At 67.8% G+C, this 27,095-nt stretch overlaps 11 protein-coding genes across 11 annotated transcripts; 5 read left to right on the forward strand and 6 right to left on the reverse strand.

Annotated features, from left to right (window-relative positions):
• Positions 1–1,234: 1,234 nt before the first annotated feature.
• RHOBADRAFT_37908 (uncharacterized protein) lies at positions 1,235–3,256 on the forward strand (the record flags this gene model as incomplete). Its single annotated transcript, XM_018413474.1, has 7 exons — positions 1,235–1,558; positions 1,798–1,871; positions 1,934–1,954; positions 2,016–2,166; positions 2,242–2,280; positions 2,343–2,571; positions 2,648–3,256. 7 exons carry the CDS (start codon positions 1,235–1,237, stop codon positions 3,106–3,108), a joined length of 1,299 nt encoding a protein of 432 aa, XP_018270100.1. The 3' UTR covers positions 3,109–3,256.
• Positions 3,257–3,677: 421 nt separating this feature from the next.
• On the reverse strand, positions 3,678–6,999 carry RHOBADRAFT_54617 (uncharacterized protein). Its single transcript, XM_018417414.1, has 12 exons — positions 6,719–6,999; positions 6,473–6,657; positions 6,206–6,400; positions 6,062–6,138; positions 5,917–5,996; positions 5,815–5,850; positions 5,512–5,753; positions 5,316–5,428; positions 5,192–5,239; positions 5,056–5,117; positions 4,148–4,986; positions 3,678–4,069 (listed from the first exon to the last, which is right to left on the reverse strand). The coding sequence occupies exons 1-12, from the start codon at positions 6,861–6,863 to the stop codon at positions 3,752–3,754; spliced, it is 2,340 nt and encodes a 779-aa protein (XP_018270101.1). The 5' UTR covers positions 6,864–6,999; the 3' UTR covers positions 3,678–3,751.
• Positions 7,000–7,124: 125 nt separating this feature from the next.
• Positions 7,125–9,010, reverse strand: RHOBADRAFT_66701 (uncharacterized protein). Its single transcript, XM_018419050.1, has 4 exons — positions 8,883–9,010; positions 8,470–8,563; positions 7,829–8,390; positions 7,125–7,750 (listed from the first exon to the last, which is right to left on the reverse strand). The coding sequence occupies exons 1-4, from the start codon at positions 8,957–8,959 to the stop codon at positions 7,308–7,310; spliced, it is 1,176 nt and encodes a 391-aa protein (XP_018270102.1). The 5' UTR covers positions 8,960–9,010; the 3' UTR covers positions 7,125–7,307.
• A 253-nt stretch (positions 9,011–9,263) lies between these two features.
• On the reverse strand, positions 9,264–10,953 carry RHOBADRAFT_54619 (uncharacterized protein). Its single transcript, XM_018417415.1, has 5 exons — positions 10,728–10,953; positions 10,607–10,648; positions 9,975–10,393; positions 9,564–9,877; positions 9,264–9,489 (listed from the first exon to the last, which is right to left on the reverse strand). Exons 1-5 carry the CDS (start codon positions 10,885–10,887, stop codon positions 9,348–9,350), a joined length of 1,077 nt encoding a protein of 358 aa, XP_018270103.1. The 5' UTR covers positions 10,888–10,953; the 3' UTR covers positions 9,264–9,347.
• Positions 10,954–11,050: 97 nt separating this feature from the next.
• Positions 11,051–11,914, forward strand: RHOBADRAFT_45352 (uncharacterized protein; the record flags this gene model as incomplete). Its single annotated transcript, XM_018414593.1, has 3 exons — positions 11,051–11,134; positions 11,204–11,552; positions 11,709–11,914. 3 exons carry the CDS (start codon positions 11,051–11,053, stop codon positions 11,912–11,914), a joined length of 639 nt encoding a protein of 212 aa, XP_018270104.1.
• Positions 11,915–12,309: 395 nt separating this feature from the next.
• On the forward strand, positions 12,310–15,073 carry RHOBADRAFT_54621 (uncharacterized protein; the record flags this gene model as incomplete). The annotated part of the gene is made up of 2 exons (XM_018417416.1): positions 12,310–12,577; positions 12,722–15,073. 2 exons carry the CDS (start codon positions 12,310–12,312, stop codon positions 14,497–14,499), a joined length of 2,046 nt encoding a protein of 681 aa, XP_018270105.1. The 3' UTR covers positions 14,500–15,073.
• Positions 14,366–15,073, forward strand: RHOBADRAFT_66702 (uncharacterized protein). Its single transcript, XM_018419051.1, has one exon. The coding sequence runs from the start codon at positions 14,513–14,515 to the stop codon at positions 14,957–14,959; it is 447 nt and encodes a 148-aa protein (XP_018270106.1). The 5' UTR covers positions 14,366–14,512; the 3' UTR covers positions 14,960–15,073.
• Positions 15,074–15,650: 577 nt separating this feature from the next.
• RHOBADRAFT_45354 (uncharacterized protein) lies at positions 15,651–17,070 on the reverse strand (the record flags this gene model as incomplete). Its single annotated transcript, XM_018414594.1, has 6 exons — positions 15,651–15,662; positions 15,756–15,833; positions 15,915–16,259; positions 16,327–16,596; positions 16,658–16,720; positions 16,792–17,070. 6 exons carry the CDS (start codon positions 17,068–17,070, stop codon positions 15,651–15,653), a joined length of 1,047 nt encoding a protein of 348 aa, XP_018270107.1.
• A 495-nt stretch (positions 17,071–17,565) lies between these two features.
• On the reverse strand, positions 17,566–19,108 carry RHOBADRAFT_45355 (uncharacterized protein; the record flags this gene model as incomplete). Its single annotated transcript, XM_018414595.1, has 6 exons — positions 17,566–17,700; positions 17,790–17,855; positions 17,928–18,272; positions 18,364–18,633; positions 18,692–18,754; positions 18,821–19,108. 6 exons carry the CDS (start codon positions 19,106–19,108, stop codon positions 17,566–17,568), a joined length of 1,167 nt encoding a protein of 388 aa, XP_018270108.1.
• Positions 19,109–19,691: 583 nt separating this feature from the next.
• Positions 19,692–23,687, forward strand: RHOBADRAFT_49993 (uncharacterized protein; the record flags this gene model as incomplete). Its single annotated transcript, XM_018415282.1, has 9 exons — positions 19,692–19,710; positions 19,776–19,890; positions 20,014–20,204; positions 20,284–20,441; positions 20,518–20,670; positions 20,750–21,653; positions 21,739–22,652; positions 22,747–22,950; positions 23,017–23,687. The coding sequence occupies 9 exons, from the start codon at positions 19,692–19,694 to the stop codon at positions 23,596–23,598; spliced, it is 3,240 nt and encodes a 1,079-aa protein (XP_018270109.1). The 3' UTR covers positions 23,599–23,687.
• Positions 23,673–26,988, reverse strand: RHOBADRAFT_54623 (uncharacterized protein; the record flags this gene model as incomplete). The annotated part of the gene is made up of 10 exons (XM_018417417.1): positions 23,673–24,772; positions 24,876–25,064; positions 25,197–25,369; positions 25,459–25,529; positions 25,615–25,789; positions 25,872–25,988; positions 26,076–26,217; positions 26,293–26,435; positions 26,658–26,813; positions 26,893–26,988. The coding sequence occupies 10 exons, from the start codon at positions 26,986–26,988 to the stop codon at positions 23,701–23,703; spliced, it is 2,334 nt and encodes a 777-aa protein (XP_018270110.1). The 3' UTR covers positions 23,673–23,700.
• Positions 26,989–27,095: the final 107 nt, after the last annotated feature.

Here is a 27,095-nt window from a genome sequence, read left to right on the forward strand (position 1 = left end):
GTGGAGCACGGGTCACCCCGGCACCGTGCCGCCTCACCTCGCCGACTTTGTACGTCCCTCTTTCGCCGAGTCTCGCCGCCTCTCATGCCGAGCCAACTCTCACCTCGTCGCACCCTCTCCCTCGTCCGCAGCCGACTGCCGACGAGTGCCTCGCCGACGCCCAGTACGGCACGCAGACGGTCGACGCGCGCTTCAACACGTACGCGCGCCTGCTCGTCGCCTTTGCCCGCCTGTACGAGACCAAGGGTGGCGACGACGAGCTCTGCGCGCGCGACACGGCGCTCGAGACGCGCAAAATTGTCGCGGAGCAGCACTTTGCGCTGCTCGGGGACCAGCAGCAAGCGCTCGTCGTTCGAGTGCGGGCGGCACTCTTTCAAGCCTGCCGCCTCTACGCGGAGTCGCTGGAACGACGAGAGCCGAACCCTCTGCCGCCAGCCGAGCTGTGTGTGCGTCCCTCTCTGCCTTGTCATTCCCGACCGGGAGACGCGGACTCACCTCGTCGTCGTCGTCGCAGTTCCAAACCTTGCTCGAGCCTCTCTTGACCATAGCCGGCGCGCATCTGGCGGCGGACGAGGACGTCCTCGCACAGTCGTCAATCCCGTACCACTCGTCGGTGCGCCCTCCTCCCACTTCTCGGCCTCGAGATCGCGTCGTCGCCCGGTCACTGACTCTTTCTCGTCCCAGCCTGCGCCAGGCTCGCAGATGCACTCGCTCGCGCACGTCGACGACCCTCGTCAAGGTCGCGGGATCTCGGATCACTACTGCCGGCGGTACTACGGGACGACGGCGAGGGCGTGGGCGGCGAGGCAGCGAGTGCCGGAGTTGTAGAGGTCCGAGCGAGGGCGACGAGAAGGCGAGCAACGCAGTGTGCCGCGGTGCGAGGCTCTTTGACTCTCGTGCACAGCATTGAGAGAACGCTTGCCGCTGTCGTAGAGCGAGGGAAAGCCACGGCGAGCGAGCGTCGTCGACCACGGAGGAGGCTCGAGAGCGAGGGCAAGGAGGGATCGCACCGCTCTTCTTGGACAGTCACCCTGGGCTCGTCTGATAGAGACTCAACGACGCCCATTCTTGAACAGCTCGATGCGCAGGCGAGGCGCCGAGAGCGTACGCCAATTCGGCGACTCCGGCCTTGCTCCGGCTGAGGAGGAGAGCGAGACGAAGGTCGTCTCGCTCTTCACCGCTACCTCGGCTCGCTCGACTAGTGTACCAGTCCACCAGTACGACAGTCCCCGCCATGCCGCCCCTCTCGGCGCACCTGCCGTCGCTCGCCGGCCTCGTCAAGTTCGTCGCCGGCACCCTCGCCATCTCGCTCACGGCCGGCGGCGCCGCCCTGTACCTGGGCCAGTGCCGCCTCATCTACCCGGCCAACATGCCCACTGGCTCGCGCACCACCGTCCCGCGGCCCGACGAGTTCGCCATGGCCCCCTTCGACGACGTCGCGCTCCTCACCCCGGACGGCGTCAAGGTCCGCGCCTTTGTCATCCCGTACGCGCGAGACGGAGTCAAGCCGAGCGAGAGACCGACTGTGCTCCTCCTCCACGCCAACGCGGGCAACGTGGTGCGTCTCCCCTCCCTCTCTCCCTCCTCCTCCTCCCCGCTCCCCCACTTCCCCTGCCGGTGGTCCGACTCGCCCACTCGCGAGCGTGCGGCGTCAGGTCGGCTGGTGGACTCGAGGGACAAGACGGAAGCTCTCGGCGTACTCGAGGGCGACAGCGAGGCGGTCCAGGAGCTTCACACAGGAGGATCCACACGAACCCGCTGACCCTCGCTCTTCTTCCCCTCCCGTCCACGCTACAGGGTCACCGCCTGCCGATCGCCAAGGTCTTCTGGGAGCGCATGCGCTGTAACGTCGTCGCGCTCTCGTACCGAGGGTGCGTCCCTACCCAGCCACCTCCTCTTCTTCCGGTCAATCTGACCCACCTTCTTTCCGCAGATACGGCCATAGCGAGGGCTCGTGCGTCTCATCTCGTCGCGCATCTACGTTCGCGTCCCCTCCTGACCTCTCGCCGACGCAGCCCGTCCGAGCGAGGCATCAAGCTCGACGCGCAGACGGCCCTCGACTACATCCTCTCGCACCCGGACCTCGACAAGACCCAGATCTTCCTGTACGGCCAGAGCATCGGCGGCGCCGTCGCCATCTTCCTCGCGAGCCAGAACGTGCAGCGGGTCCGTCCTCTTGTCTCTCTCTCCAGACTGTCGTGCGACGAGCTCGCGTCACTGACCTGCGCTCGCGCCTCGCAGGTCAAGGGCCTCATCGTCGAGAACACGTTCCTGTCCCTCGTGCGTCCCTGTCTCTCTTTCCTCGTCTCGTGCGCCCGTCCTGACTCGTCGCATCGTCGCAGCCCAAGCTCGTCCCGCACATCCTCCCCTTCCTCTCGCCTTTCGTCCCTTTCCTCCTGCACCAGATCTGGCCCTCGGAGCAGTACATCCAGACCCTCCCCGACGACTTCCCCGTCCTGTTCCTCGCCGGCAGTCGAGACGAGCTCGTCGAGCCGGGGCAGATGAAGGGCCTGTGGGAGCTGTGTCGGAGCAGGGCCAAGCGGTGGATCGAGTTCCAGTACGGGACGCACAGTGCGTCGGCTACGTTCCTCTCGGAGCACCGACGGCGTCGAGCTTCGTGCCCTGACACTGGTGCCCTCGCTCGCAGACGATACGTGCCTCCAGCCGCAGTACTTCCACTATATCGGCTCGTTCATCGGCGAGCACACCTCCCGCCCTGCTGCGCCTCCACCTCGACCATCCGTCTCGACCTCGGCCCCTCCCGCACCGCCCTCGCCCGTCGAGGCGCCCACAGCCGCGGCGAGCGCGAGCGCAGCCGTCGAGCCCGCCGAGCCCGTCGAGCCAGAGCCTGAGCGCGAGCCGTCCTCGCCCGCCGTCTCGACCACGAGCAGCAGCGGCTCGTCCTTCGAGCTCGTCGACCGGTCCGTCGCGTCGCTCACGGCGGCCGACAAGGGCGACGGCGCTGGCGCAAGCGCAGGCGCAGGCGACGACGAGAAGGAGCGGCGGTCCGGGCGGCCGGGCGGCATGTCGGCGGGGAGCATGGGTCCGCGGCAGGAGCTCGAGGAGGCGATGCGCGAGGGCGAGGAGCTCGTCAAGGAGAAGCTGTGAGCGAGGGAGGGGGGAGCGGCGCAGGTGGGCGGAGCGGGTGGCTGCGAGGCGAGGAGAGGAGGAGGAGGAGGTCGCACGTTCGGCGTGTTGTACTCGAGCCATCCGCTGCCGCTAGGCTGTACTACTACCTTCGCGCCCTTACTTGACTTTCTCTGGCAAGGCGCGGCGTCGTAGAGAGCTCTCGAGAGCGAGACGATACCGCGTCGAGCCAAGGCTGAGCGCGAGGTCGAAGGCAGCCGTGGCGCGAAGGGAACTCTCCCTGCCGACGCTCTCGCTCGTGAGCTCTCTCGCTCAGTCTCTTCTGAGTTCTGTCAGGGCGAGAGAAAGGTCGCCGATGCCGTTTGACAACGCACTCGTCGAGTTTCCTCCTCGACGACCGTCCCAAGCTCGCTCGGGCCTCTCCCTCTCTCGGCGCTCGCGCGCGCGCTCTCGTGGAGCTCGCACGCCATACTCGTCGAACAGCGAGGCTGAGCTCGCCGAGGTTGCACTCGAGCGTTCTCGAGGCGCACGTCTAGAGAAAGCGCTCGAGCGACCTCTCTAGTCTCTCTGCTCGAGACGCCGCACACGTAGAGAAGCAGAGCCGGTCAAGCGTTCCAAGCGACAAGCGCGCACTACATCAAGCGTCCTCGCCCAATGCCCGCACTCACGACGACTCGTCGGCCGAGCTGTCGTCCGTCAACTGGTCCTCCTCCTCGTCCTCCAACTCGAGCTCCTTGCGGCGGGCCGAGACGTCCTCGTGCGGCGAGCTGTTGGACATGTCGTCGTCGGTGACCTCGCGCTTGATCTTGACCTTGCGCTTGCCCCTGGCGGCGGCGACGGCGGCGTTGTGCTTCGAAGGGCGGATCGGGAGGCGGGACCAGTCGCGAGGGTCGCGCAGGGTGCAGGCGATGACGGGCGGGTCGAGCGACTCGGGCGGCGAGAGCTTCGCGGCGCGGTCGACGTTTATCTTGACTGCGCGTAGCTGCGGGGGGACGATGGGCGAGTCAGGATCTGCGGCGCGACACGCAGCAGGTGCTCGAGAAGAAGGAACAGGACGCACAAGTTCGAGCCACGTCTTGTCCGGTTTGCGCGACCGCCACATCGTCGGGAACGACTTGTGCGACGGCGAGTTGTCCCACAGGTACTCAGAGACGATGGCCGTGAACGCGTCGAGGTGGTCGGCCGTTGCCGTCGCCGGGTCGAGCTTGGCGAGGTCGAGGAGCGCGCCCACTGCGCACGACACCTCGAGGGAGAGAGACACAGGCAGGCGAGGCTCGTCGTTGAAGCGCTTGGGCTTCGCGATGAACGTGTCGCCGTTGTGCCACGCGTGCATGTGGCGGAGGACTTCCTCGAGCGAGCCGACAGGTGCAGCGCGCTCGTCGGCGGCAGCCTGCCGACTTGACCGAGTGGCGGGAGCGGGACCAGGACCGGTCTTTGACGCGCTCAGGTGGCAGTCGACGATGCCGCAGCCGACGAACGAGGTCGCGAGCAGCCAGAAGTCGTTGCTCAGGTTGGGCTCCTGCTCTTCTGGCGCCGGCGACGACGGCTCGTCCGGGTCGTGAGCGGCGGCGACGATGAGGTCGTGGGCGTGCAGGGCGATGTCGAGGCGGTACTGGTCGAGCTCGTCCTTGATGTCGTCGAGGTGCTCGGCCCACGTCGTGTCGTCGAGCTTGATCGCCTCGTCTTGCCACAGCGCCTTGACCGACGACAGGACGAGAAAGTCGATGAACAGGGGCACGAACGGCCGAGCGCTCGACGGCAGGGCGTCCTTGAGCTTGTCGTAGCGAGGGCGGAGCGAGCGCTGGCGGTCCTGGAGGCGGTGGTGCATCGCGTCGCGGTCCTGCTTCTTTTTGATGCGCTCGGCGAGCTTGAGGATGGCGGGCTTGATGCGCTCCCACTCTGTGAGGCGAAAAGATGATGTGAGGTCATGCGCACGAGCGAGAAGGAGAGCGGGAAACGAGGACGCACCGGCGTCGGTCAACGGCTCCTCGCGCTTGACGAGCTTGCTGCTGCTGAACGTCGGCGTGAACCTGCGTTGGAGAAAGGCGCAGAGCTCAGATCGTCAGGCATGTACGGAAGCAGTACGAGAGAGGCTCGTGCGCACACGCAGGTGTCGAACCTCGGGTCCGATTCGAGGACCTTCTCGGCGATCCTGCAGACGGAGCAACGCGGTCAGGCACTGCTGCTCAGGGTGGGAAATGGGAGAGAAGAGAGAGGCTGAGACGCACTGGTCGGCCCGGTCCATCTGCTTCATGCGCTCGGCGAACGAGAGCTGCTGAGCTTGACGACGGCGGATTTTCTCGCGCAGCTTTTCGGCGGCCTCGAACATGGCGAAGCCCTCCTGCAGAGTGGCGCGAGTGTGGGGCGTGAGTGCACGCTCACCTCTCGGGAAAAAGGGAGGGAGAGAGACCGTGCCGGACGGACCTTCTTGAGCTGCTTGAGGAGAGGCTGACGGGCGGCGACAATGTCCTTGGCTCGGCGCGAAGCTGTGTGGGTGATGCCCTCGTCGTCGGACGTCTCCTTGTACGACGAGGACTGAATTGACATGCGCGCTTGGCGCTGCCGGCCGATGGCGGGCAGGTGCTCGCGCTTGTCGTGCTCGATGGTGCGCTCGATCTCCCACAGCTTGTCGCTGTAGAACTCGAGGTCCTCGATGAAGGCGTAGGCTGTGGGCCGTTGGTCGTCAGGGTGGCGCTCGTGCGGTTGAGGAGGAGCGAGCGGACGCACGAGCGTCAGTGGTCCACTTGAGCTGCGACGGCGAGTCTGTGCGGCGGGTTTGTCAGGGCGACCGTCAAGAGGCGAGAGAGAGTGGAAAAGAGTTGGACGCACGCAGAGGCCAAATGACGCAGTCCTTGGCGAGGGGGTGAAGGTCGAGAAGACGGAACGGCTTGGCGTCGGTGCGGAGCATGCTGTACACAGACGGGTGTCAGATCTGCCGTCCTGTATGACGAGCACAGAGAAAGGGGAGGCGCACGAAGATGAGCGACAGGCCCTGCAGAGTCTCTTGCGGATCCCAAAGTCGGCGCGAGCGACCTTGCCGGCGCCGCACTCCTGCTCGCGTGAAACGAGGTCAGTCCCCCGGCGACTCGAGACCGTCACGAAGCGAGAGGGGACGCACCTGGCACGTCTTGCCGAACACGAGCTCGGCGTACTGCCACTCGGTGAAGCCGCCGGCCGTTGCGTCGGGCAGGCCGAGTCGAGCGCGCGCCGTTTTCCACAGGCGAGTCGACGACTTGGCGAGGAGGAGCGAGCGGTACTGCTTGTTGACCATGCTGAGCGCGAGTAGGCCGTCCGTGTCGAGGTGCGAGAAGATCTGCGTGGGAGCGGCGGGCGAGGTCAGCTCGGAGAGACCGGGGCGAGGAGGGGGAGAGGGAGGCGAGCGCACCTCGGTGAGCATCTCGACGGGGAGCTGCTTGAGCACCTCGAGCTTGCCCTTGGCCTTCTTCTGCTTGCGGTGCTTGCCCTTGGCCGGCCCGCGAGCCTTCTTGCGCGGCTGGTCGTCTTCATCGCCCTCGTCGCCCGAGTCGACCTCGACCGCCTTGGCCTTGCCCTTGGTGCGCTTGGTCGGACCTGCAAGGGGTCGAGTAGAGTCAGTATAACGCCCTCGAGGCAGTCCCACGAGCCCACGCACCCTTGGCCTCGCTACTGCTCGCTCCTCCCTCGCGGCCGTCCTCGCTCAACTCCTCGTCCTCGTCCTCGTCGCCGCTCGAGGGCGCCTCGGCGTAGCTGAACGTGCTCGCCGTGCTCTTGCGAGCCGGGCGAGTGTGTGCGCTCATCGCAGCGTGCGAGAGCGGAGTGACGAAAGAACGAGAGCCGAGGTCCGCCGCCGACGAGGAGAGCGGCAGAAGTTGTCGCGTGAGCTGCAAGTTGCTCTGTCGCCTGGCGCGTACTGGCCCGAGAGCTGAGCAGCACAGAACCGGTGCAGCGCGCAGAGCGAGCGAGCCTCCCAGCTTTTGCACGCTCCTCCTCGCGGTCTCTCGCGCTGCTCGAAGACGCGCTCGAGAGCAGCGCTTGCTCGCACAGACGAGAAAGAGCTCGACAGGGAGACTGCTAATCTTTCCAACTGCTAGAACTACGAGATGCGGCGTCCGCTCGGGCCGCGGGAGGGACGGCGGGCGGGAGGAAGAGGACGAGGAGGGGGGACGCATGCGTGCGGCTATGTACAAGGTTTGACGAGGAGGAAGACGGGAGGGAAAAGCGGCGAGGGCGAGGTCGTGCGTCTAGCCGAGCACCTTGCGGATACCCTCGGCCTGCGACGCCGAGACGCGGTCGGGGAAGACGACCTCGACCCGGACGACGAGGTCGCCCTTGGGCTTTGACGCCGTCTTGCGCGAGATGGGCATGCCCTCGCCGGCGACGCGGATCTCCTGGCCGGGCTTGAGCGGCGGGCCGCCGCCGCGAGGGAACGGCACGTTGACCGACACGGTGCGGCCGTCGAGGTGCGTGACGGTGCGCGTCGCGTTGCCGCCGCCTGCGGGACCCGACAGCGCGTCGACGAGGGGCACCTTGAGCGAGTAGACGAGGTCGTCGCCCTCGCGCTTGAACGTCGCGTGCGGCTTCTCCTCGATGACGAAAACGATGTCTTGCGCGCCGCCGGCCATCTCGTTGCCCGCCTTGGCAAACCGGATCTTGGTGCCGGGCTTGTAGCCAGGCTTGATGGCGACTGCGAGAGGAGGGAAGGAGAGAGGAAGTCAGGCTCGGGATCTGCGAGGGAAACGGCGAGAGCGAGACGAGGACGCACCCTCGAGAACGTTGGCCTCCTCCTGGCCGTTGAGGCGCTTCTTGGTGACGCGCAGCTTCTTGGTCGTGCCCTTGTACAGGTCCTCGAGCGAGATCGGCAACGGCTTGACGGCCTCGGGCGGCGGCGGCGGCCTCTTTGCGGCGCCCGGGCCGCCCATGTCGTCGTCCGAGTCGATGTCCATGCCGAACCCGCCGGGGAAGCCGCCGCCGCCCATGCCGGCCATACCGGCGAACGGGTTGCCCGCGCCTGCGCCCGCGCCACGCGCACGCCGTCCGCCCGCTCCACCGCCGCCGCCCATGCCGCCGCCGCCCATCGAGCCGAACAGGGCCGAGAAGATGTCGTTCGGGTCCGAGGGCGTGAAGCCGCCGCCGCCTGCGCCGGGCATGCCGCCGAACGAGAAGGTCGTGCCGCCTGCGCCGCCGGGGAAGCCACCTGCGCCGCCGGCGAACGGGTTGAAGCCGCCGCCCATGCCGGCGCCTTGTGCGCCTCCTGCGCCGCCGCCAAAGCCGCCCTTGAGGCCCTCCTCGCCAAACTGGTCGTAGATCGAGCGCTTGTCCTTGTCCTGTCGCGCGAAACGCAAAAAGGTCAGCTCTCGTCATAGGAAAGGGGTCGAGAGGAGGGGGGACGAGCGAGGGACGCACGATGAGGACCTCGTACGCCTCGCTGACCTCCTTGAACTTCTTGGCCGCCTCCTCGCTGTTGTTGTTGCGGTCCGGGTGGTGCTTCAAAGCCATCCTGTAGGCGAGGGAGAGTGCGACGAGTCGGGGAAGGCGAGGGAAGGGACGGGAGGGCAAAAAGGTCAGTGACAATGCTCTAGGTTGCGCAGGATCTGTGTACACTCGCGCAGGCCCCTCCGATGCTGTGCAGCTGCTCGCCCGTCGCACCCATGGCGGCGAGGGCGAGGTTGCGAGGCGGCGAGGTCGTGTGGGGGTCGGCCCGCGCCCTCGCCTCGTCCACCAACGACGACGACAGCCCGCCGGGGCCTGGCTGCGCGCACGCACACACACTCGACCGCATGGCTGGGTGTGGAGGAGGGAGAGGGCAGGGGACGCACTTCTTGTAGGCCTTCTTGATCGCCTCGTCACTGGCGTCCTTGGGGACGCCGAGCGTCTGGTAGTAGTCGCGTGCCATCGGGGTGGTGGTGGTGGTAGTGGGTATCGAGACGAGCGTGCGTCGAGAGTGCGAGAGCGGAGGAAGAGGAGGAGGAGGAGAGACAAGGAGCCGCCGGCGAAAGCGGCCGAGTCTGGTCCTTTCCTCTACGTCGACGTCGACGACCTTCTCTCGCCCGTTTCTCGACCAATTCGCCTCGGTTTTCGCACAGCTCGACAGCGGCACACCAAGCTCGGTCTGAAGAACACTATAGCCCGCCGAAAGTCCCCACACTGAGCACCGTCGCGCAGGCTCTAGAGTGTTCTCGAGGACTCTCGCACGCTCTCGGACCCGCTCGAACGAGCGACAACATGCATTGCGAGGGAGGATCAAGTACAGGCGAGAGGCAGAGAGAGACCAGAGAGCTCACTCAGTCGAGTGTGACGACGGCGGCGCCGTTGGCCGGCTTGGGCGCAGGCGCGACCCGGCTCCAGTCGGCGCGCTGCTCGGGCGGTCGGCCCTCCTCGAACCACTTGGCGTCGGCGATCCGCTCCTTAACCGTGAGGAGGAGCCTATGTGTGCGCCAACGTCAGGCCCCGACCCTGCAGAAGGAGAGAGAGAGAGAGAGAGAGGGCGAGGGACGCACCGGTACCCAGTGCGGATCGTCGAGTCCTGCACGCCGCCGACCTCTGCGATCCGCTTGGGGTCGACCCTCTGGCCCCACAGCGCCGACACGAACAGGATGCACGAGCTCGCGATCGTGATCGGGTTGCGGCCGGCGAGGACGCCGTCGTCGACGGCGCGCTGGCCCGCCGCGGCGCACGCGCGCTGCAAAGGGACCGACAGCGCGAGGTGGTTGCACAGGCGCGAGATGAGGCTGTCGAGGTCGGTCGAGGCGGCGCCGTGAGGCGAGTGCGTGTCGAACAGCTTGTCGATCATCTTGAACGCGCCGGCAATCTCCTGTGCGTCGGGTCGCGAGAAGGAGGAGACGAGGGAGTGGAGGGGTCAGTGCGTCGTCGCGACGAGAGAGACGGCGCCCGAGAGAACGAGGGCGCACCTTCTTCGAGACGTTGGTGAGGGCGACAATCTCCTTGAACGTCCTCGCGACACGGCCTTGGCGGCAGGCGATAAAGATGCACGCGGCAATGATGGCCGCCTCGCTCTTGCCGCGCAGGACTTTTTCCTCGTCGACGCGCTTGAAGAGCATCTTGCTCGTGTCGATGATGCTCTTGGGGAGCGAGATGGCCTCGCACATGGTGGCAATCTCGCGAAACGCGCCCTGGAGGTCGCGGCCGGTGCCGCCCTGGGCGTCCTTTGCGACGCGCGAGGCGGCCATCTGGAGCGCGCGCGCGACGCCCGTGTTGTTGTCCTTGAACGAGATGACGGTGCTCAACTGGTCGGACGCGTCGAGGAGCGGGTCGGCGGGGCCTCCCACTCGAGACGGGTCGTCGCCTTCCGAGTCGGCGAACGAACGCCCTGAGGACACGAAGAGGAACGCGAGAAGGAGAGAGAGAGGGAGGAGAACGGCGTGTTCAATACAGGTTCGACGGTCGAGTGATACGAGGGCGAGGGTGGGCTGGCGAGGGCACGCGCGGCGAGCGAGCGAGCGAGAGGTCCTTGAGACGTCGACTCGCCGCCGAGCGGGCCCTGGCCAGCGCACCGAGGAGCGAGGAGGAGACGCAGGCTCACACTCTGAGCGTGTGTCGACAATCTTGTCGCCGAGAACGAGGCCTGCGTGGCGTTGGCGGCGACAGTCAGCAGGTGGGGAGGAGGAGGACGAGGACGAGGGAGGAGAGGACGAGGGGCGTACCGCAGTTGCCGCACACGAGGTCGCCCGACGAGAACTCCTCCTGGATGTTGCCCTGGTCCCTGCAGTCAGGGCACTCGAGGCGGACGTTGAGGTCCTGGCGGAACTGCTCGTCCTTTGTCGGGGCGTCCGGGTCGACCTTGAGCGCGAACGCCTGCTGCATGGCCGAGTCGCGCTGGGTCGGTAGAGCAAGGGCGAGTGGCCGGACTGGTAGACTCAGTAAGGGAGCAGAGTGGACGGGGAGAGAGGGTCGAGGTGGTCGACGAGGCCGACGAGATGAGGCCGGCCTTCGTTGCTCTTCACCCCACCGACAGTCAGAGGCGGCGATGGAGCTCGCCTTGCTCTTCTTCCTGTCTGCACTCGCCGTCACCCTCATCGACTGGATCGGCTCGGACGCCCTCGCTTCTCTCGTCCGTCCTTCCCCCTCCTCCCCCCATCTCTCCCAACCACTCGGCCGCTCAATCTCACCCTGCACACAGTTCTACACCCCGTTCGCCCCCGCCGGCACCTCGACCCGCGCCAAAAAGGCCGAGATCCTCCAGCTGCGCGCCGACCTCGCCGCGACCTCGTCCCAGGACGAGTTCAGCAAGTGGGCCCGCATCCGCCGCAAGCTCGACAAGGCCGTCCAGGACCTCGAGGCCACGACGGCCGACACGAGCCAGCACCGCAAGCAGTTCAACAAGCAGTTCAAGAGCGCCCTGTGGGTCGTCACGACCGTCGCCCCCTTTGTCGTGTCGAGCTACCACCGCAAGAGCCCCGTCTTCTGGCTCCCGACCGGCTGGTTCGGCCCGCTCGGGTGGTGGTTGAGCTTCCCGAGCGCCCCTGCAGGTGCGTCCTCGCTCTCTCCTCGTCCGCCAGAGTCGCGCTCGCGCAGTCCTCCTGAGCCCTCGGCGGCTCCGGGTCGGCTGCGCTGCCGGTCTGCTCTTGCTTGGAGAAGTCAAGAGCACGCGTATTGACTGTGTGCGCCTGTCGCCTCGCCCGCAGGTGCCATCGCCGTGTCGGTGTGGACCATGGCGTGCCGGCGCACGCTGTCGTCGGTCAAGACGGCCGTCGTCGCGCTCGTGCCCTCGCCCGAGGAGCGCACGGCCGAGCAGCTCGCCAAGGCCCAGGGCGTGCCCGCGGAGAAGGAGCGGGTCAAGGTGGGCGTGACGGCCGGCGGCGAGGAGGAGAAGGTTCGGGACGAGCTGTGAGCGTGGGCGTGTGATGACCAGGTTCCGAGCTCGCGGTGTCTCTCTGCGACTCGAGCTAGAGAGATTGGCGTGCTCATTGTGCTCTTCAAGGTGCGCGAGAGCGAGCGAGAGCTGTCGGCCGGGAGGACAGCGACTTGGCGAGAGAGGGCGCTCTCGCTCTGTCACCTCGTCGCCGCCGCCTCGTCGAGCACCCAGCTGCTGTGAGCCTCGCCCTACCAGTCGAGCGTCTCTCCAGCACCACCCGCACCCTCCAGCCAAGGCCCGCACCCTTCTCCTCCCCCTCATCTCGCCCACCCCCACGCTCCTCTCGCTCGACCCGCCTGCTCGTCCACGGCCGCAGCCACCACCACGTGAGGCTGCGCACTAGCCCCAGAGCCTGCGCACACCCGCTCACCATGCCCCCCGCCCCCGTTCACAGCGCCCTCGTGGCCCCCGTGGCTCTCTCGGAGTCGGTCGACCCGCGCCGAGTCACGCCCACCTCGCCTCGGCAGCACGGCACCGCGCAAGAGCAGGAGCGCGCCTACCCGCACCAGTCGATCCAGCACACCCCGTCTATGTCGTTCTACCGCGAGCCGTCCCCCTTGTTCAGCACCGCCGACGACCCTCCCCACCAACCGCCCGTCGTCACCGCACCCGTCCACCAGCACCTGTCGTGCGGTCCAGGTGAGCCCTCGCTCCTCGAGTTGCTCGCTCTCGGCGAGTGCTCGGTCAGCCTCGGCGGCGCAGGCTGGCCCGACGAGCTCCTCGCGGCCCCCCCTCCTCCTCGGACCTGCAGCACTGACTCGCCTCTCGCCCTCCTCGTGCCAGACGGCCTCAACCAGTACCTCGTCGAGGACCTCTTCACCGCGAGCCAGTCGTCGAGCAACAAGTCGGTCGTCCTCGACCCGCACGCCGTCCTCGAGCAGCCCCACCACCACCACCACGAGCAACCGCCGCCGCCGCCACCACCCGGTCCGCCGCTCATCCCGCTCGCGTCACGCCCACGTACCTCGACCTGGCCCTCGACCACCTCGACGCCGCTCGCCTTTCCCGACCTCAACGCGCCCAACTCGGTCCCGTACCTCCCCCTCTCGTTCGACCGCGTCCAGGACCGCCACGCCGCGTTTGACGCCGCGCTCGGATCGCCTCTGCTCGACGACGACGAGTGCCAGTACTCGCCCGAGGACGACACGTACGCCCCGAGCGCGTGGGACGGCAGCCCGGCCATGACGGACGTCGACCCTGTCTGGGGACCGCGCGGCGAGGGAGAAGACGACGACGGGGCGGCGGCGGCGAGGGACGACGAGGCGTCGCGCGGGCTGAGGCTGTTTGGGCAGCTCAGCGTCGAGGCGAGCGAGATGGAGGCCATGGTGCGGGCGGATCGGGAGCAGCAGGCGGCGGCGCAGGCGTCGCCCCCTACCTACTCGCCCGTCCTCGCGCCGATGGACGTCGCCCACCACGCCGTATCGCCCCCTCTCGGCTTCCTTCCGCCTCTCCCGCCCATCGCCGAGGGCGCCTCGCACGCCGTCCTCGCCTTTGCCCCGCCAGCGCCTCCTCCCCCTCACCCTCCCTCGACCTCGTCCTCTCCTCCCCTCGCCGACGCCGAGCCCGTCGCGCGTTCGACCCGCTCCCGCCGCTCGACATCTACCTCGACCGCCTCGTCGGCCTCGGCAGCACCTACCGTGCCCGCCCCGACCGTTGCCGCGCCTGCACCCGCGCCTGCGCCGCCCTCGTTCGCGCCGCCGGCGCCCTCGCCTGCCCGCGCACGCCCGCCTCGCTCGCGCACGTCCACCATCAACGGCGCGAGCACCGTCACTGCGGGCGCTGCCGTTACGCCCGTCGCGAGCCCGCTGCACGCCGCCGCGAGTCCTGCGCCGGCGCCGAGCGTGCGGCACGACCCGTCGTACCTGCCCGGCTCGCGCCCGCCTGCCACGTTCTCGACCGCCGTCGCGACGGGGCCACGCACCGCGAGCCCGCCGAGCGTCGCCGCCGCCACGAGCGCGAGCGCGAGCCCGCCGACGGGCCAGGGCGCGCGGAGCGCCCCGGTCCCGCGCTCGTCCGCTCCATCGACGGCCGGCGCCGTCTCGCGCGCCGCGAGCCGCTCGAGCACGCGCACGAGCACGAGCGCGAGCCCGGCCCCAGGCCCAGGCCCAGGCTCGAGCAGCGCCGCGCCGTTCGACCCTCACGCGCCGCGCGTCGCGCTCGACGCCCCGACGCGCCCGCGCACCTATGCCGTCGAGAGCCGCACGTCGGCCAAGGCGGTGCCGGTCAAGCTCCTGAGCCGCAGCCGCAAGCGCGCTTTGTCGCGTGGCGCCGAGGCGGGCGGCGAGCGGGGCACGGGCACGGGCACGGGCACGGGCGGCGAGGCGCAGGTCGACGAGGAGCTCGTGAGCGAGGCCGAGCGACGCAGGAGGGCCAACACGCTCGCTGCGCGGGCGAGCCGGGCGAGGAAGAAGGACGAGCTCGAGGGCCTCAGGAGGCGTGTCGGGGAGCTCAAGGAGGAGAATGAGCGGCTGAGGGTGTGGGGAGAGGGGCTCGAGCGCGAGCTGGAGGAGGTCAGGGGGGAGTGGAGGGGCAAGAGGCGCAGGATTGAGGAGCAGGAGTGAGTGGGTGGACGAGATGGAGCCGAGGGCGGAGCGAGGAGATGCGGCGGCGAGGAGGAGGAGGCGACGACGAGGAGGGCTACGAGGCGGCACCAACGTCGACCCGCCGACGCTCACCGAGCGACGACAACATACACGACGAGTCGAGCCTCGGCGGGCTCGGCGACCGTCACCCACAACCTCCCCTCGTCCATCGCCTTCATCCTCGTCGTCCTCGGCGCCCGTACTCGCCTCGCCTTCCTCGCCTCTTCTATACCTCGACGGCCATCGCCACACCAACAACTCCTTCTTTCGCCTGCGTCTTTGTCTGCCGTCCTGCCTGTCACCCTTCCCCTCGTCCACGCCCGGCCGTCAACCTCTCGAGCGAGCGCACCTGTCGCTCCTGACTCCCTCTTTCCTCCTTCCCCCTCGTCTTTCGTACCTCTTTGTACCCCTCTCTCGATCTTTGTGCCCTCTCAGATAGACTCGCCCCTCGGCGCGGGCCGGAACTCGTCGTCGCACGGTCGGGTCAGAGCCATCGACTTTCTTCCCTCCGGCGGTCGCCTCTCCCCTGACAATCACTATTTGTGTTCATGCCTATCGAGTGCCCGAGAGAACGCGAGAGAAGATGAACGAAGCCCGAGCGAGTCAGAGAGCTGTTCGAGCCGCAGCTAGAGGTTGCTCAGGGTCAGTGCGCGCGAGGCGCAAGCTCTTGCACTGCCTCGCGCCCAGTCAGATCCTCTTCCTTACTCTCTGTCGACGTCGGTGGAGAGCAAAGTCGGCTTGTCAAAGCCACTCGGCGTGCGCGAGGTCCGAGCGAGAGAACCGAAAGTCTCTCGTCGCCAAGTCTCGCGATGAACACGGCTCTGCTGGAGCTCGCCTCACTCTCTCCCTTTCTGCTCAAAAGCTCTCTCGTGCGACAGAGACGAGACGAGAGGGTAGACGGCTGCCGAATCGCGAAGCCGAGCGACTCTCTCAAGTTTGACGACCTTCCCAAACGCAAAAGAAGACGTCCAACGCTCTCGATGAAATGCAAGGGCCGCCCTCGGCTCGTCTACTCGTCAACTGGTGTGTCTATAGTGGCGTACTGCTGTGCGAGGTCGACAGGGGGCGATGCGGGCTCATGGGGAAAGAGAAGGGACGGGCGTCGGGTGGGAAGGCGGCGCCGACGAGGCTCAGTGCCGCTGCTGCGGTACGGGGCAACGATATAGGGTCAGTCGAACGAGCTCTGAGCGGGACTGAGGTGTGACGAGGCGAGAAGAGAGAGGGCTGAGACGCACCTGGACATCAGCGGCCCGAACGTCTCGCACGAGCCGCATGAGTTGCGGCTGCTCGAGAGCGTTCAAGAGCTCGGCTTGCTGTATGAGAGAAAGCGTGTGCGTGTCAGTCGAGTCTCGAGGGCCAACCTTGAAAGCGCAGAAAGAGAGAGAGGGACGCACGACGTGTTGGACGTCGAGCAACGGACGCAAAGCGTACGTCTGGCCGCAGGCGTGGTACAGCAGCGCTCGGGCCCTCGCGACGGCCTGCACCTGCTGATCGATCGACAGCATCGAGAAGTGCACCTCGGCCGTCCTCCGCTCGACGACGGTCGGGACCTCGGCGACCCTCATGAGCTTCTCGAACGACTCGCGGACGACGCGCAGCGCTGCGGCGTCGGCCTTGTGCGCCGGATACGACTCGTACAGCTTGATGAGGTCTTCGAGGAAGCCGACGAAGGCGGAGAACCGGGTCGAGGCAGGCTGAAGCGAGTCATGCGCTCGTGCGAGGACCACGTCGGCCGACACCTGGGAGACGGGGAGCGCCGTCAGTGTCGTCGAAAGAGGAGGCAGCAAGAGACGAGAGGGGACGTACGAGGACGTCGTCGATGGCGTCGCCCGTGGGGAGCCGCTTGCGCACCTGAGCGTAAAGCTCGCGGACCTCGTGGACGACACGCTGCGACACGGGCCGCTCGAGCCGGTACAGCTTGCCCCTCGTGACACCGGCAGGACCCAAGAAGGCCTTCTCCCACGTGGTGCTCGAGTTGAGGGCGTCGGTGCGGCGCGAGTCGATGCAGAGGTTGCGAATATCGCGGACGAGGTTCGAGACCTGGACGTACGGCGCGGCCTGGGTGTCCATGACGGCCTGCGTGCGTCAAGAAGAGTCAGGGTGTACGTTTATCGACGAGAGAGCATCGTCGACGCACGAGAGCGCTCTCTTTCGGGATCTCCATGAACCCGACCGCGCGGCGCAATTGCTGGTAGTTGAGCTGCAGGTGGGCAGGCAGGTCATCAGTCCGCGCTTCGAGACGGGCCCGGTCGTGTGAGAAAGAGAGCGTACCTTGTCCCATAGGAAGTCCTCGTGCGGCGTCCTCGTCGTGCAGTATGCGGCGAGAAGGCGGTCGACGACCCGCTCGCGCTGCCAGGGCAACAGCTCGTACCAGTTCTGCGCGAACCGCGTGCCGGCGCCGGTGAGCGAGTTGTTGATCAAGGCTTCTCGAGACTTGGTAGGGTCGCTGAGCGTGTCGGACCGCGACGGCGCGTGCAGCTGCAGCCAGTGGTAGAGAGAAGTGGCACGACTGCTGAGGAGCGCGGCAACCGCGTCGAGCCTCGGGTCCATGATGGCTGAGCTGGTTGAGGTCGAGCGAGTAGAGGAAGCAGAGCGAGAGCAGCTTTGAGCTGGCTCAGCCGACGAGCGAGAGCCGGGAGGAAGCCAAGCGGCAAACGGCGTCCGCCGACTGACGACGCTCTGAGCGGAGCCGGTCCGGTCCCCTCCCGTGCGAGCGGTCGATCGTCCGTGCGTTACCGAGCTCTCCTGTCGTCGTCAAGCCGCAAGCTTTCCGCGGAGAAGCCGAGAGTGTGCACCTGCTCGGCCGACTCTGCGTCGGCGCAGGGTCGCGGAAGCACCGTCGCAGAGCTCTCAGGACTCGGCTGCAGGCTCGAGAGCGCCCAGCTTGCCCAAACGTCGGCAGGGAAGCGACGTGCGAGAGGCGAGAAAGGGCCGCTCGGACCTCGCTTTGACCTTCTCAAACCGACAAGTCGACCTTCTCAAACTGAGCACCGACGAGCGCGCTGTATCTATTGCTCGACGACGTCTACGGCTGGTTCTCAGGCTCTACGAGTAGTGGTGCGGCGTTTGTGCCGCCCTCGGGAGCCGCCAGTCTGGGCGTTGCGCGAGATATGCGGGCCAGGTCGAGTCGACGAGCGGCGCGGGCGACGGCGGCGATGATGACGAGTAGGCTGCGTTCTGCTGCAGAGAGAGTCCCGGAGGATCAGCTCGAAGGTCTCGGAGAGACGACGGGGAGAGGAGGAGGGTGGTCGAAGAAGAGGCCGGCGCACCTCGAGACCAAGGCGGGCGCCGCGAAGGAGCTCGGGATGTTGAAGGGCCGCGAAGAAGTGCTCGAGCTGTTGCATGGGGGAACAGAGTGAGTTCATGCGCCTTGCTGCGAGTAGGGAGAAGGAAAGGAGAGGACGCACAAGGACTGAACTCGAGGGCAGGGGCTTCTGCTCGTGGTGCTCGCGGCACATGCTGAACAGGAGGTCCCTCGCGTTCTCGACGGCGGCAACCTGCTGATCGAGCGGCAAACCGGCAAAATGCACCTCGCCGACCCGCCGAGTGAGGACGACCGGGTGCACGCCGACGGGCATGCGGTGGTCGAGAAGCGCTCGGGCCTTCTCGAGCTGCTCGACATCGGCCGCAGTGTTGGCAGAGGAACGGTACAGGATGATGAGGCAGTCGAGAATGTTGACGAGCTTGTCGAACCGGGTTGAGGGCGGCTGCGTCGCAGCGTATGCGCGCGAGAAGACGATGTCGGCGGACAGCTGCGCGAGGAGGAGAGGGCGCGAGGTCAGTCTGTAGCTCGCGCACAGGAATCGCGAGGCATCTCGAAGACGTAGAGGACGAGCGACGCACGAGGACGCGGTCCAGCGACCAACCGGCGTGAATGCACTCCTTGACGCCGGCGAGGACGACCCGCACCTCGTAGACGAGATCGCGCTGGGCCTCCGCCTTGAGCCGCTCGAGCTTGACCCGCGTGATGCCCGAAGCGCTCATGAACGCTGTTGCCCATAGTCGTACCGCGTCGGGATCGGTGGGCGAGCTCGAGTACGAGCTGGCGACCTCGATCGCTCGGACGAGCTCGACGACCTGGACGTAGGGCGATGCGTCGTTCTCCTCGGCTGCCTGTTGGTGGCGCGTAGTCAGTGAGGTGCTCTTGTGGAAGGAGGAGCGGACGACGTACCAGCTCGGCTTCGCGCTGCTCGATAAACCGGCCGATCGGGCCGCACAGGGTTCTGTAGGTGAGCTGCTCGAGGTGTTGTCAGTCCGCTGGCCGATGCTCGAGGGAGTGCAGGGAAGGGCCGGTGCTCACCTTGTCGTAGTGGGAGTACGAGGTGCGGCAGGCGCGCGAGCGACAGTAGGCGGCGAGGAGCGTTTCGACGGCTCCCTCGCGCACCCACGGCAAGAGCGTGCCCCACCCTGCGACAAAGTTGGTCCGAGCGAGGCTCAGGTTGCGGTTCGTGTTCTGGTCGAGCCGACCTTTGGCGTGCTCCTTCTCGCGGCTCCTCTTGTTGAGGTGCCGGATGGACGGGTCTTGCAGCCACGTGAATAGGGCTTCGAGCTGCCCCAGGCAGGTGTCGCTCGAGCTAGGGCGAGCCATAGCCGCCGACGAGTCGCACGAGAAGCGGTGGCCAGGAGCGAAGCTGAGAAAGCGGCCGAGCCTCGCGACCGTCGCGAGCGCAGCCAGACGAGCGTCTGCACCGGACGGCGTTCCCGGACGGACCCGCGGCAGCCGGTGAGGCGAGATCGGTGCCCCTTGTCCGCGGCACAGGCGCTCCTGAGCGGTGGAGCGCACCGCGCGTCGACCGTCCACGAGGGCCAGGGTCGGCGACGAGGAGGAAGCGAGCGAGCGAGCGAGAGGTCGACCCGAAGCTGGGTCTCTGGCGAGGTGGCGGCACGCGGCAGCGCTATGCGCGTGCACTGATTGCAGGCCTGCGCGCGCTCGCGAGACGCAGCGAGCATAGGAGGGCAGCACTGCGACCGCGTCAGCGGCCTCGACGAGGAGGACGAGAGAGGCGGCGGGGGCGGGGCGAGAGCTGGGCAGCGACGCGACCGGCCCAAGAGCAGGCCTGGAGAGCGCAGCACGAGTGGCAAGCACTGCAGAGGGCCGAGGTGACGAGGGAGAGGAGCGGTGTCGTCGTCGTCGTCGTCGTCCAGCTCTCCTCCACCATCCCACGGCCGCCATGGTTCAATCTGCTCAGGGTGAGCTCAGACCTAGCCCAGTCTCCTCTACGACACGTACTGACCACCCGCCCGCCCAACCGCAGGCCTGCTCGCGCTTCTCGACGAGCCAGAGCCCGCTCTCCAGGCGCACGCTCTCGAGGCCATCAACGCCCGCATCGACTCGTTCTGGGCCGAGGTCGCAGACGAGGTCGTCAAGATGTGCGTCCTCACCTCCCTCACCTCATTCCTCGAGCTGCCTAGGGCGACGAGCGCGAGTCGGTCGCCTCCTCCCCCGCTCACATCGCTGACGACGTCTCGCGCGCACCTTGTCCCCTCCCACAGCGAGGCCCTGTCCGAGTCGACCGAGTTCCAGAGCCGCGACCTCGCTTCTCTCGTCGCGTCAAAGGTCTACTTCCACCTCGGCAACCTCGACGAGGCCCTCTCGTTCGCCCTCGGCGCTGGCAAGCTGTTCGACGTCGAGCTCGCAGGAGACGTTCCGCCGCAAGAGGCCCAGTATGTCGAAACCATCATCTGTGAGTCGCACCCGTCGTCCCTCTCGCCTGCTTCGCCTCTCTCGAGCGGCGCTGACCTCACCCCTCCCACCTCGCACAGCCAAGGCGATCGACTCGTACACGTCGTCCAGGTCGGCAGCTGCACCTTTGGCCGACGCCGTCGACCCGGCACGAGTCGGCGGCAACGTCGACAAGCGTCTCGAGGCGATCGTCGAGCGCATGTTTGAGCGGTGTGAGCGCGACGGCGAGTACAAGCAGGTGCGCCGACCCGTCCCCCTTCTGCCCTCTCTCCCTTTTGCCCAGAAGCTGACCCTGTCTTCCTCGACCGCCGCAGGCTCTCGGCATCGCCCTGTCGTCCCGACGACTCGACGTCGTGCAGCGCATCTTCGACCAGACCAAGGACGCGAGCCTGCTCGAGTGGATCCTGCACATTGTCGTGCGCGAGGGCATCGCCGTCGGCGGCCAGAGCAAGAGCTACAAGAGCGAGGTGCGTCCACTCTCTCCTCGTCTCGTGCGACGTGCGTCGCCGAAAGATGGGCGCTGACCCTGGTCTTTCGGTGCCACAGATCCTCCAGCTCCTGATCAAGCTGTTCGAGTCGCTCCCGTCGCCCGACTACTTCTCGATCACCCAGTGCTTCGTCTACCTCAACGACCCGTCCCTCGCCTCTTCCCTCCTGTCGTCCCTCCTCAAGCTCGACACGCCGTCCGACACGCCCGACGACGACGCCGTCCTCACGGCCTACCAGATCGCGTTCGACCTCGCCGAGACGGCAACGCAGGAGTTCCTCCAGTTTGTGCGGGCCGCGCTCGCGCCGGCCGACGCCGTCGAGGCGCCCGCACCCGCACCGAGTGGCGGCGAGGGCGGCGACGCGACCGCGGCGGCCGCAGCGCCGGCGGCGCAGCAGGAGGTCAAGCCCAAGGAGGGCGCCGAGCTCCTGCGCGAGCGCGTCGTGACGATCCTGAGCGGCGAGGAGAGCATCAAGCTCTACCTCGAGTTCCTGTACCGCAACAACAAGGCCGACCTGCTCATCCTCAAGTCGACGCTCGACGCGCTCGAGCCGCGCAACTCGATCTACCACTCGGCCGTGTCGTTCATGAACGCGTTTGCGCACGCCGGCACGACGTCGGACCAGTTCCTGCGCGAGAACCTCGAGTTCCTCACCAAGGCGAGCAACTGGTCCAAGTTCACGACTACCGCCGCGCTCGGCGTCATCCACAAGGGCAACCTCGCCCAGGGCAAGGCCATCCTCGAGCCGTACCTCCCCGCGGCCAACGGCGACCGCGGCGCGGCGGGCAGCGTCTACTCCGAGGGCGGGTCCCTGTACGCGCTCGGCCTCGTCAACGCCAACCACGGCAAGGACGAGACGGTGCGGTACCTCGTCGACACGCTCAAGAACAGCCAGGACGAGGTCATCCAGCACGGCGCGGCGCTCGGTCTCGGCGTGGCGGCCATGGGCAGCGGCAACGAGGGTGCGTCTCTCGCTCTCTCTCTCTCTTTTGGCGACCTCTCTCTCTTCCCGAACCTGTGACTCACGCTCTCGCCCCTCGCCCACAGAGCTGTACGACGAGCTGCGCACGGTCCTGTTCAACGACTCGGCGGTCGCCGGCGAGGCGGCCGGGTACGCCATGGGCCTCGTCATGCTCGGCACGGCGTCGGACAAGGCGCTCGACGAGATGCTCCAGTACGCGCACGAGACGCAGCACGAGAAGATCATCCGCGGCCTCGCGCTCGGCCTCGCGTTCCTCATGTACGGCAAGGAGGAGGAGGCCGACAGCCTCATCGACACGCTCGTCGGCGACGACGACGCCATCCTGCGGTACGGCGGCATGTACGCGCTCGCGCTCGCGTACGCCGGCACGGGCAACAACCAGGCGATCCGCAAGGTGCTCCACGTCGCCGTGTCGGACGTCAACGACGACGTGCGCCGCGCGGCCGTCACGGCGCTCGGGTTCCTCCTGTTCCGCAACCCGACCCAGGTGCCGCGCATCGTGCAGCTCCTCAGCGAGTCGTACAACCCGCACGTGCGGTACGGCTCGGCGCTCGCGCTCGGCATCTCGTGCGCCGGCACGGGCCTCGAGGACGCGATCGCGCTCCTCGAGCCCCTCACCAAGGACCCGGTCGACTTTGTGCGCCAGTGCGCGTGCATGTCGCTCGCCATGATCCTCATCGAGCAGAACGAGACGAGCCACCCCAAGGTCGCCTCGACGCGCGCCATCTACAAGACGATCCTCGCCGACAAGCACGCCGACCCGATGGCCAAGTTTGGCGCCGCCCTGTCGCAGGGCATCATCGACGCCGGCGGCCGCAACGTCACCATCTCGATGCAGAACAAGAGCGGGAGCGGCAACATGCCCGCCATCGTCGGCATGGCCCTCTTTGCCCAGTTCTGGTACTGGTTCCCGCTCGCGCACTGCCTGTCGCTCGCCTTTACGCCGACGGCCATCATCGGCGTCAACAAGGACCTCAACGTGCGTCTCTCGCTCTCTTCCTCTCTCTCTCTTCGTGTCGGCGAACCTGTCCTGACCTCTCTTCTCTCGCCCTCTCCCTTTCCCTCTCTCGCAGCTGCCCAAGTTCGAGTTCGTCAGCAACGCCAAGCCGTCCCTGTTCGCGTACCAGCCCGCGACCAAGCCGCCGACCAAGGAGGCCGTCGAGAAGGTCAAGACGGCGGTCCTGTCGACGACGGCCAAGGCGACGGCGCGCGCAAAGGCCAAGGAGGCGGCCGAGGGGGCCGAGAGCGGTGGCGCCAAGGTCGACGAGATGGAGACGGTGCGTCTCTCGCTCTCCCTCTCTCGACGTGCGCGAGCTCGGCGACTAACTCTCCTCCGCTCGCAGGACGACAAGCCCGCCGAGGAGACCAAGCCGACGACCGACGACGCCAAGATGGACACGGACGACACTACCTCGGCCGCCGCTCCCGCCGCATCGACCTCGACCTCGACCGACGCACCAAAGAAGGACGGCGCCAAGGCGCGCAAGGCGCCCGAGCCGTCGTCGTCGACCCTGTCCAACCTCTCTCGCGTCACGTCGGCCCAGCTCTCGGTCATCACGTTCCCGTCGTCGGCGCGCTACGTGCCCGTGCGGCCCGTCGCACCTCCTGCCGCGCCCTCGACGGGCGCCGGTCCCGGCCCGTCGGGCTCGAGCGCCGGCGCCAAGCCGCTCGCGCCTCTCGCGGTCGGCGGCGGTGGCGGCATCCTCCTCATGCGCGACACGAAGAAGGGCGACGACGAGGAGCTCCTCGAGTTGACCGTCTTCAAGGCGATCGACACGAGCGGCGACGCGGCGGTGGCGGCGGCGGCGGCGGGCGTCGAGCCTGCGGGGGCGCCGAGTGGAGGGTCGGCCGGCGACGACGAGCTGCGCACTGCGCCCATCGCCGACGTGCCGCCGCCGTTCGACTGGTCCGACTGGGGCGCGTGATCGCCACTTTCCCTCTCTCTCTCCTTGCCGCTCGCTTTCCCCTCTCGCACCCTGTAGACGCAATGAAACATCTCTCGAAGTTCCTTGTGTGCATGTTGCTCGCTACGGCTCGTCGAGAGAAGTGAGAGCAACGACCGCCGGGCACGCCTCGACGACGTCCGGCCAGCTCGCGAGCCGCTCGACAAATGCGTCGAGGACCGTGACCTCGTCTGCGCCACTCTCGAGCCCCGCTCCAGCTCGTGCTCCTCCCTTGCCCGCCGCCGCCCCAGCCGCCGTCGACCGCTTGACGCCGCGCCGGGCATGAGCGACGCCGTCGCTCAGCAGCTGCAGCGCGCGCCTCGTCCCCTGCGCCGCGCCCTCCTCTCCTCGCCCGCCCGCCGACCGCCTCTCGACCTCGAGCGTCCACATGGCCGCACCGGCGACGACGTCTGCGACGAGCGCGACATGTCGACGCCGGCGCCGCTGCTGCGGCGGCTCCTCCTCGGCGCCACCGAAGCCGCCGGCTGCGACGGGCGTGCGCGCCCAGGCCTCGAGGTCGGGCAGGAGGACCTCGCCGACAAGCGTGGGCAGGAGCGCTGCGCCCGTCGCGGCCCCGCCGGCGCCGAGCGACGAGCTTGACGAGCCGACGAGGGCGACGAGGGCGCGCTCGGCGTGGACGGCCGTCGACGGCGTCGACGAGCTGTCGGCGGCCGCAAAGAGCGCGGGCAGGACGACGCCGCGCAGGAAAGCTGCGTCGCCGTCGCCTCGAGGGGCGAGCGCCCTCGCGCGAGCGAACGAGCGCGCGAGGCCCGGCGGCGGCGGCGGCGGCAGCGGTCCGTGCGCCGCTGCGTCGCCGTTCCCGGTCGCCGTCGCCGTCGCCGTCGCCGTCGCCGCTCCGAGCGCGGCCAGCTCTGCGCGCAGCTGCGCCTCGAGCGGCGCACGGCCGTCGTGCTCGTCGCGCGGCTCCTGCGGCGCCGCGAAGCGCAGGGCGCGCTTAGCCGAGGGCCGGAACGGCTTGACGAGCTTGATGAGTTTTGCGCGGTCGAGGGCTGAGGACGGGAGGGCGGCGATCGAGGGGTCGAGGAGGAGGCGGACGAGGGAGGGGGCGACGAGCTCGATGATGGATGGAGGGAGGGACGGCGCGAGGACGAGCGTCTGGAGGATGTCGAACATGGCGAGTTGTTGCGGCGACGCTCTGCAGCGGAGACGATCTTGTCAGTGGCAGAACTCGTGGACGAGGCCTCGTCGAGAGACCTCGCTAGACGGGAGAGAGAAAGAGAGAAAGACAAGAGACGCACGAGGTCCGCTCGACCTCCTCGACGAGCCACAGGAGCACGCCGGGAAGCGTGAAGCGCAAGAGCTCCTGGAGGAAGTACGACAGGGCGTCGCGCAGGCTGTCGAGGTCGACGACGCCGGCGTGGCGCGCCAGGAGCGACTGCTTGAGGATGGTCGGCGCGACGCGCAGGAGCGTACGCGGGTTGGTGGCGCTGCAGGACAGGGTCGAGCAGGTGAATCAGGTCATGCTCGACGACGTCTGAGAGCGCGACAGGAAGAAAGGAGAAGGCAGAGGGAGAGAAGAGGGGCAGGAGAGAGAGAGAGAGAGAGAGAGGCGGACGCACTGCATCAAGTCGTCCGAGATCCCCTCACCGAACAGCGCGCCGATCCACCCACTGACGACGCTCCGCTCGTCGTCCGATAGGGTCGACAGCGCGTACACGGCCGAGCACGACGGGAGCCAGGTCGTGACGAAGCTCGACGCCGACCCGAGGTGGTGCGCGAGGTCCGAGTGGAGCTGCAGGACGCGGGCGAGACGAGGGCAGGAGAGGGCCGAGTTAGGGCGTGCGCGAGTAGGTGCGAGAGATTGAGAAAGGGGAGGCGCACCTTGAAGCGACGTGCGACGAGCTGCACGAAGAGGACCAGGCCGCCGTACCGCTCGATCGGGTTGCCGTCGCCTGTGCGGCGTTCAACCAAGTTCCAGGTCAGTCATCTCGCTCGAGGCGTCGACGCCGGCCAGAGGAGAGCGAAAGAGGGGCGCACCAAAGTCGTCCTGCGACGTGTCGACCTCGTCGAGCACTGCCCGGACAGGTCCGAGCACCTCGCGCGCCTCGACATGGACGAGCAGGACGGCGAGCGCGTCGCGGTGGTCGACCAGGGCGTCGCACACGGTCGAGAGACCGACGATGTCGTGCGAGGTCGACTTGGTCGAGAGGTCCTGCGGGTGAGGGCGAGAGAGGAGAGTGAGCCCGGGAGAGGGAAAGGGGGCCGCGACGAGGAGAGGACCGAGGCGTGCTCACCTCGACGATGGCGGACGAGATGGCCTGCTGCGACACGTACGACTCGACGAGCTCGTCGAGGAGCTGCTTGACCTCGTCTTGAGCCGCACCGGCGAGCCGATCCGAGTAGTCGGCGACCTGCGACGACGACCTCCCCTTCAGTACACCGTCTCTCCGCGGGTCTGCGAAGCGACGAGGGGCACAAGGGGAGAAAGCGCGACGCACCATAGCCGCCTGGAGCTCGCCCGCGTCGACGTGCGGAACGAGGTTCGCGGCCGCCTCGGGCGACACGAGCGCGCGCTGGCTCAGGGCGACGACGAGCGAGTCGAACGTGCGCGACGTCGCCGACGATGATGACGGGGTGTCGCTGTGACAATCGTCAGGACGGCGCTCGGCGCAGGCGCAGGGGGGCGAGAGAAAGAGAGGGGGGGAGAGGACGCACCCGTCGACGTCCATGCCCTCGGCGCCCGCACCCGCTCCACCAATCCCGCCGTCCCGCACCGCCCGCAGCGCCTTCACAAGCGCCTCCTGCGCCCCGAGCGACGACGACAGGCCCTCGAAGACGCCCTTGAGCGCGTGCGGGAGCTGCGTGAGGGCGGGGAGGACCGTGCGCTCAGGTCAGTGCTGCGTCGCGGTAGGGCCACTTCCCGCGAGATGACGACGAGGAGAGAGAGAGAGTGGACGCACCTTGGCGAGCAAGCACGCCTCGAGGACGACCTCCTCCTCGCGCCCTCCCTCCCCCTCTCCCGCTCGACCCGCCGCCCCGCCCACAAGCCTCACCGCCCCGCCCACCACCTCCGCCAGCACCCCCTCGAGCGCCGCACGCTCACCTGCGCCCTCGTCTGCGCCCGATAGCAGCCGCCGCCGCTGCCGCCGGGCGTGCGCGAGCCGGCACGCGACGAGCGCCGCGAGGGTGCACGAGAGGTGGGCGGGCGCGGTGGACGGGGCGTGCGGGTGCGAGAGCTGTGTGTGGGGGGGCCGTGGGTGAGTCAGTGCAGGCTCGTGAGGGGGAGGGTGAGAGGAGGAGGAGAGAGGGACGCACAAAGTCCGACAGGAAGAAGGCGAGGTCCCCACTCGGCGTCCTCACGCTCTCCGCGAGCGCCTCGCCCTCTTCCTGCTCCTCCTCTACCACCAGCATCCTCCTGCTAGCATCTACATACATTATTTCTCGGACCATCGGAATAATATGCATCATCTAGTATTGTCTGATTCTTTGACATCTTTAAGTGTGCCACTATCACGAGC

This window comes from Rhodotorula graminis (assembly GCF_001329695.1).
Source record: "Rhodotorula graminis WP1 unplaced genomic scaffold RHOBAscaffold_9, whole genome shotgun sequence".
In the NCBI taxonomy this organism is placed as follows: Eukaryota; Fungi; Basidiomycota; class Microbotryomycetes; order Sporidiobolales; family Sporidiobolaceae; genus Rhodotorula; species Rhodotorula graminis.

Excerpts from the sequence above, each read along its gene's own strand:
- RHOBADRAFT_54617 (XM_018417414.1), bottom strand. The coding sequence starts at position 6,863 with ATGAGCGCACACACTCGCCCGGCTCGCAAGAGCACGGCGAGCACGTTC. Across the intron at positions 6,658-6,718 it reads GAGCAGTAGCGAGGCCAAGG|GTCCGACCAAGCGCACCAAG; the intron begins GTGCGTGGGCTC and ends GACCCCTTGCAG. Across the intron at positions 5,754-5,814 it reads CAAGTGGACCACTGACGCTC|CCTACGCCTTCATCGAGGAC; the intron begins GTGCGTCCGCTC and ends AACGGCCCACAG.
- RHOBADRAFT_66701 (XM_018419050.1), bottom strand. The coding sequence starts at position 8,959 with ATGGCACGCGACTACTACCAGACGCTCGGCGTCCCCAAGGACGCCAGT. Across the intron at positions 8,564-8,882 it reads ATCAAGAAGGCCTACAAGAA|GATGGCTTTGAAGCACCACC; the intron begins GTGCGTCCCCTG and ends CCTCGCCTACAG. Across the intron at positions 7,751-7,828 it reads GGAGGCCAACGTTCTCGAGG|TCGCCATCAAGCCTGGCTAC; the intron begins GTGCGTCCTCGT and ends CTCCTCTCGCAG.
- RHOBADRAFT_54619 (XM_018417415.1), bottom strand. The coding sequence starts at position 10,887 with ATGCAGCAGGCGTTCGCGCTCAAGGTCGACCCGGACGCCCCGACAAAG. Across the intron at positions 9,878-9,974 it reads TCACCAACGTCTCGAAGAAG|GAGATTGCCGGCGCGTTCAA; the intron begins GTGCGCCCTCGT and ends CCCGACGCACAG. Across the intron at positions 9,490-9,563 it reads ACGATCCGCACTGGGTACCG|GCTCCTCCTCACGGTTAAGG; the intron begins GTGCGTCCCTCG and ends GCGCACACATAG.
- RHOBADRAFT_66702 (XM_018419051.1), top strand. The coding sequence starts at position 14,513 with ATGGAGCCGAGGGCGGAGCGAGGAGATGCGGCGGCGAGGAGGAGGAGG.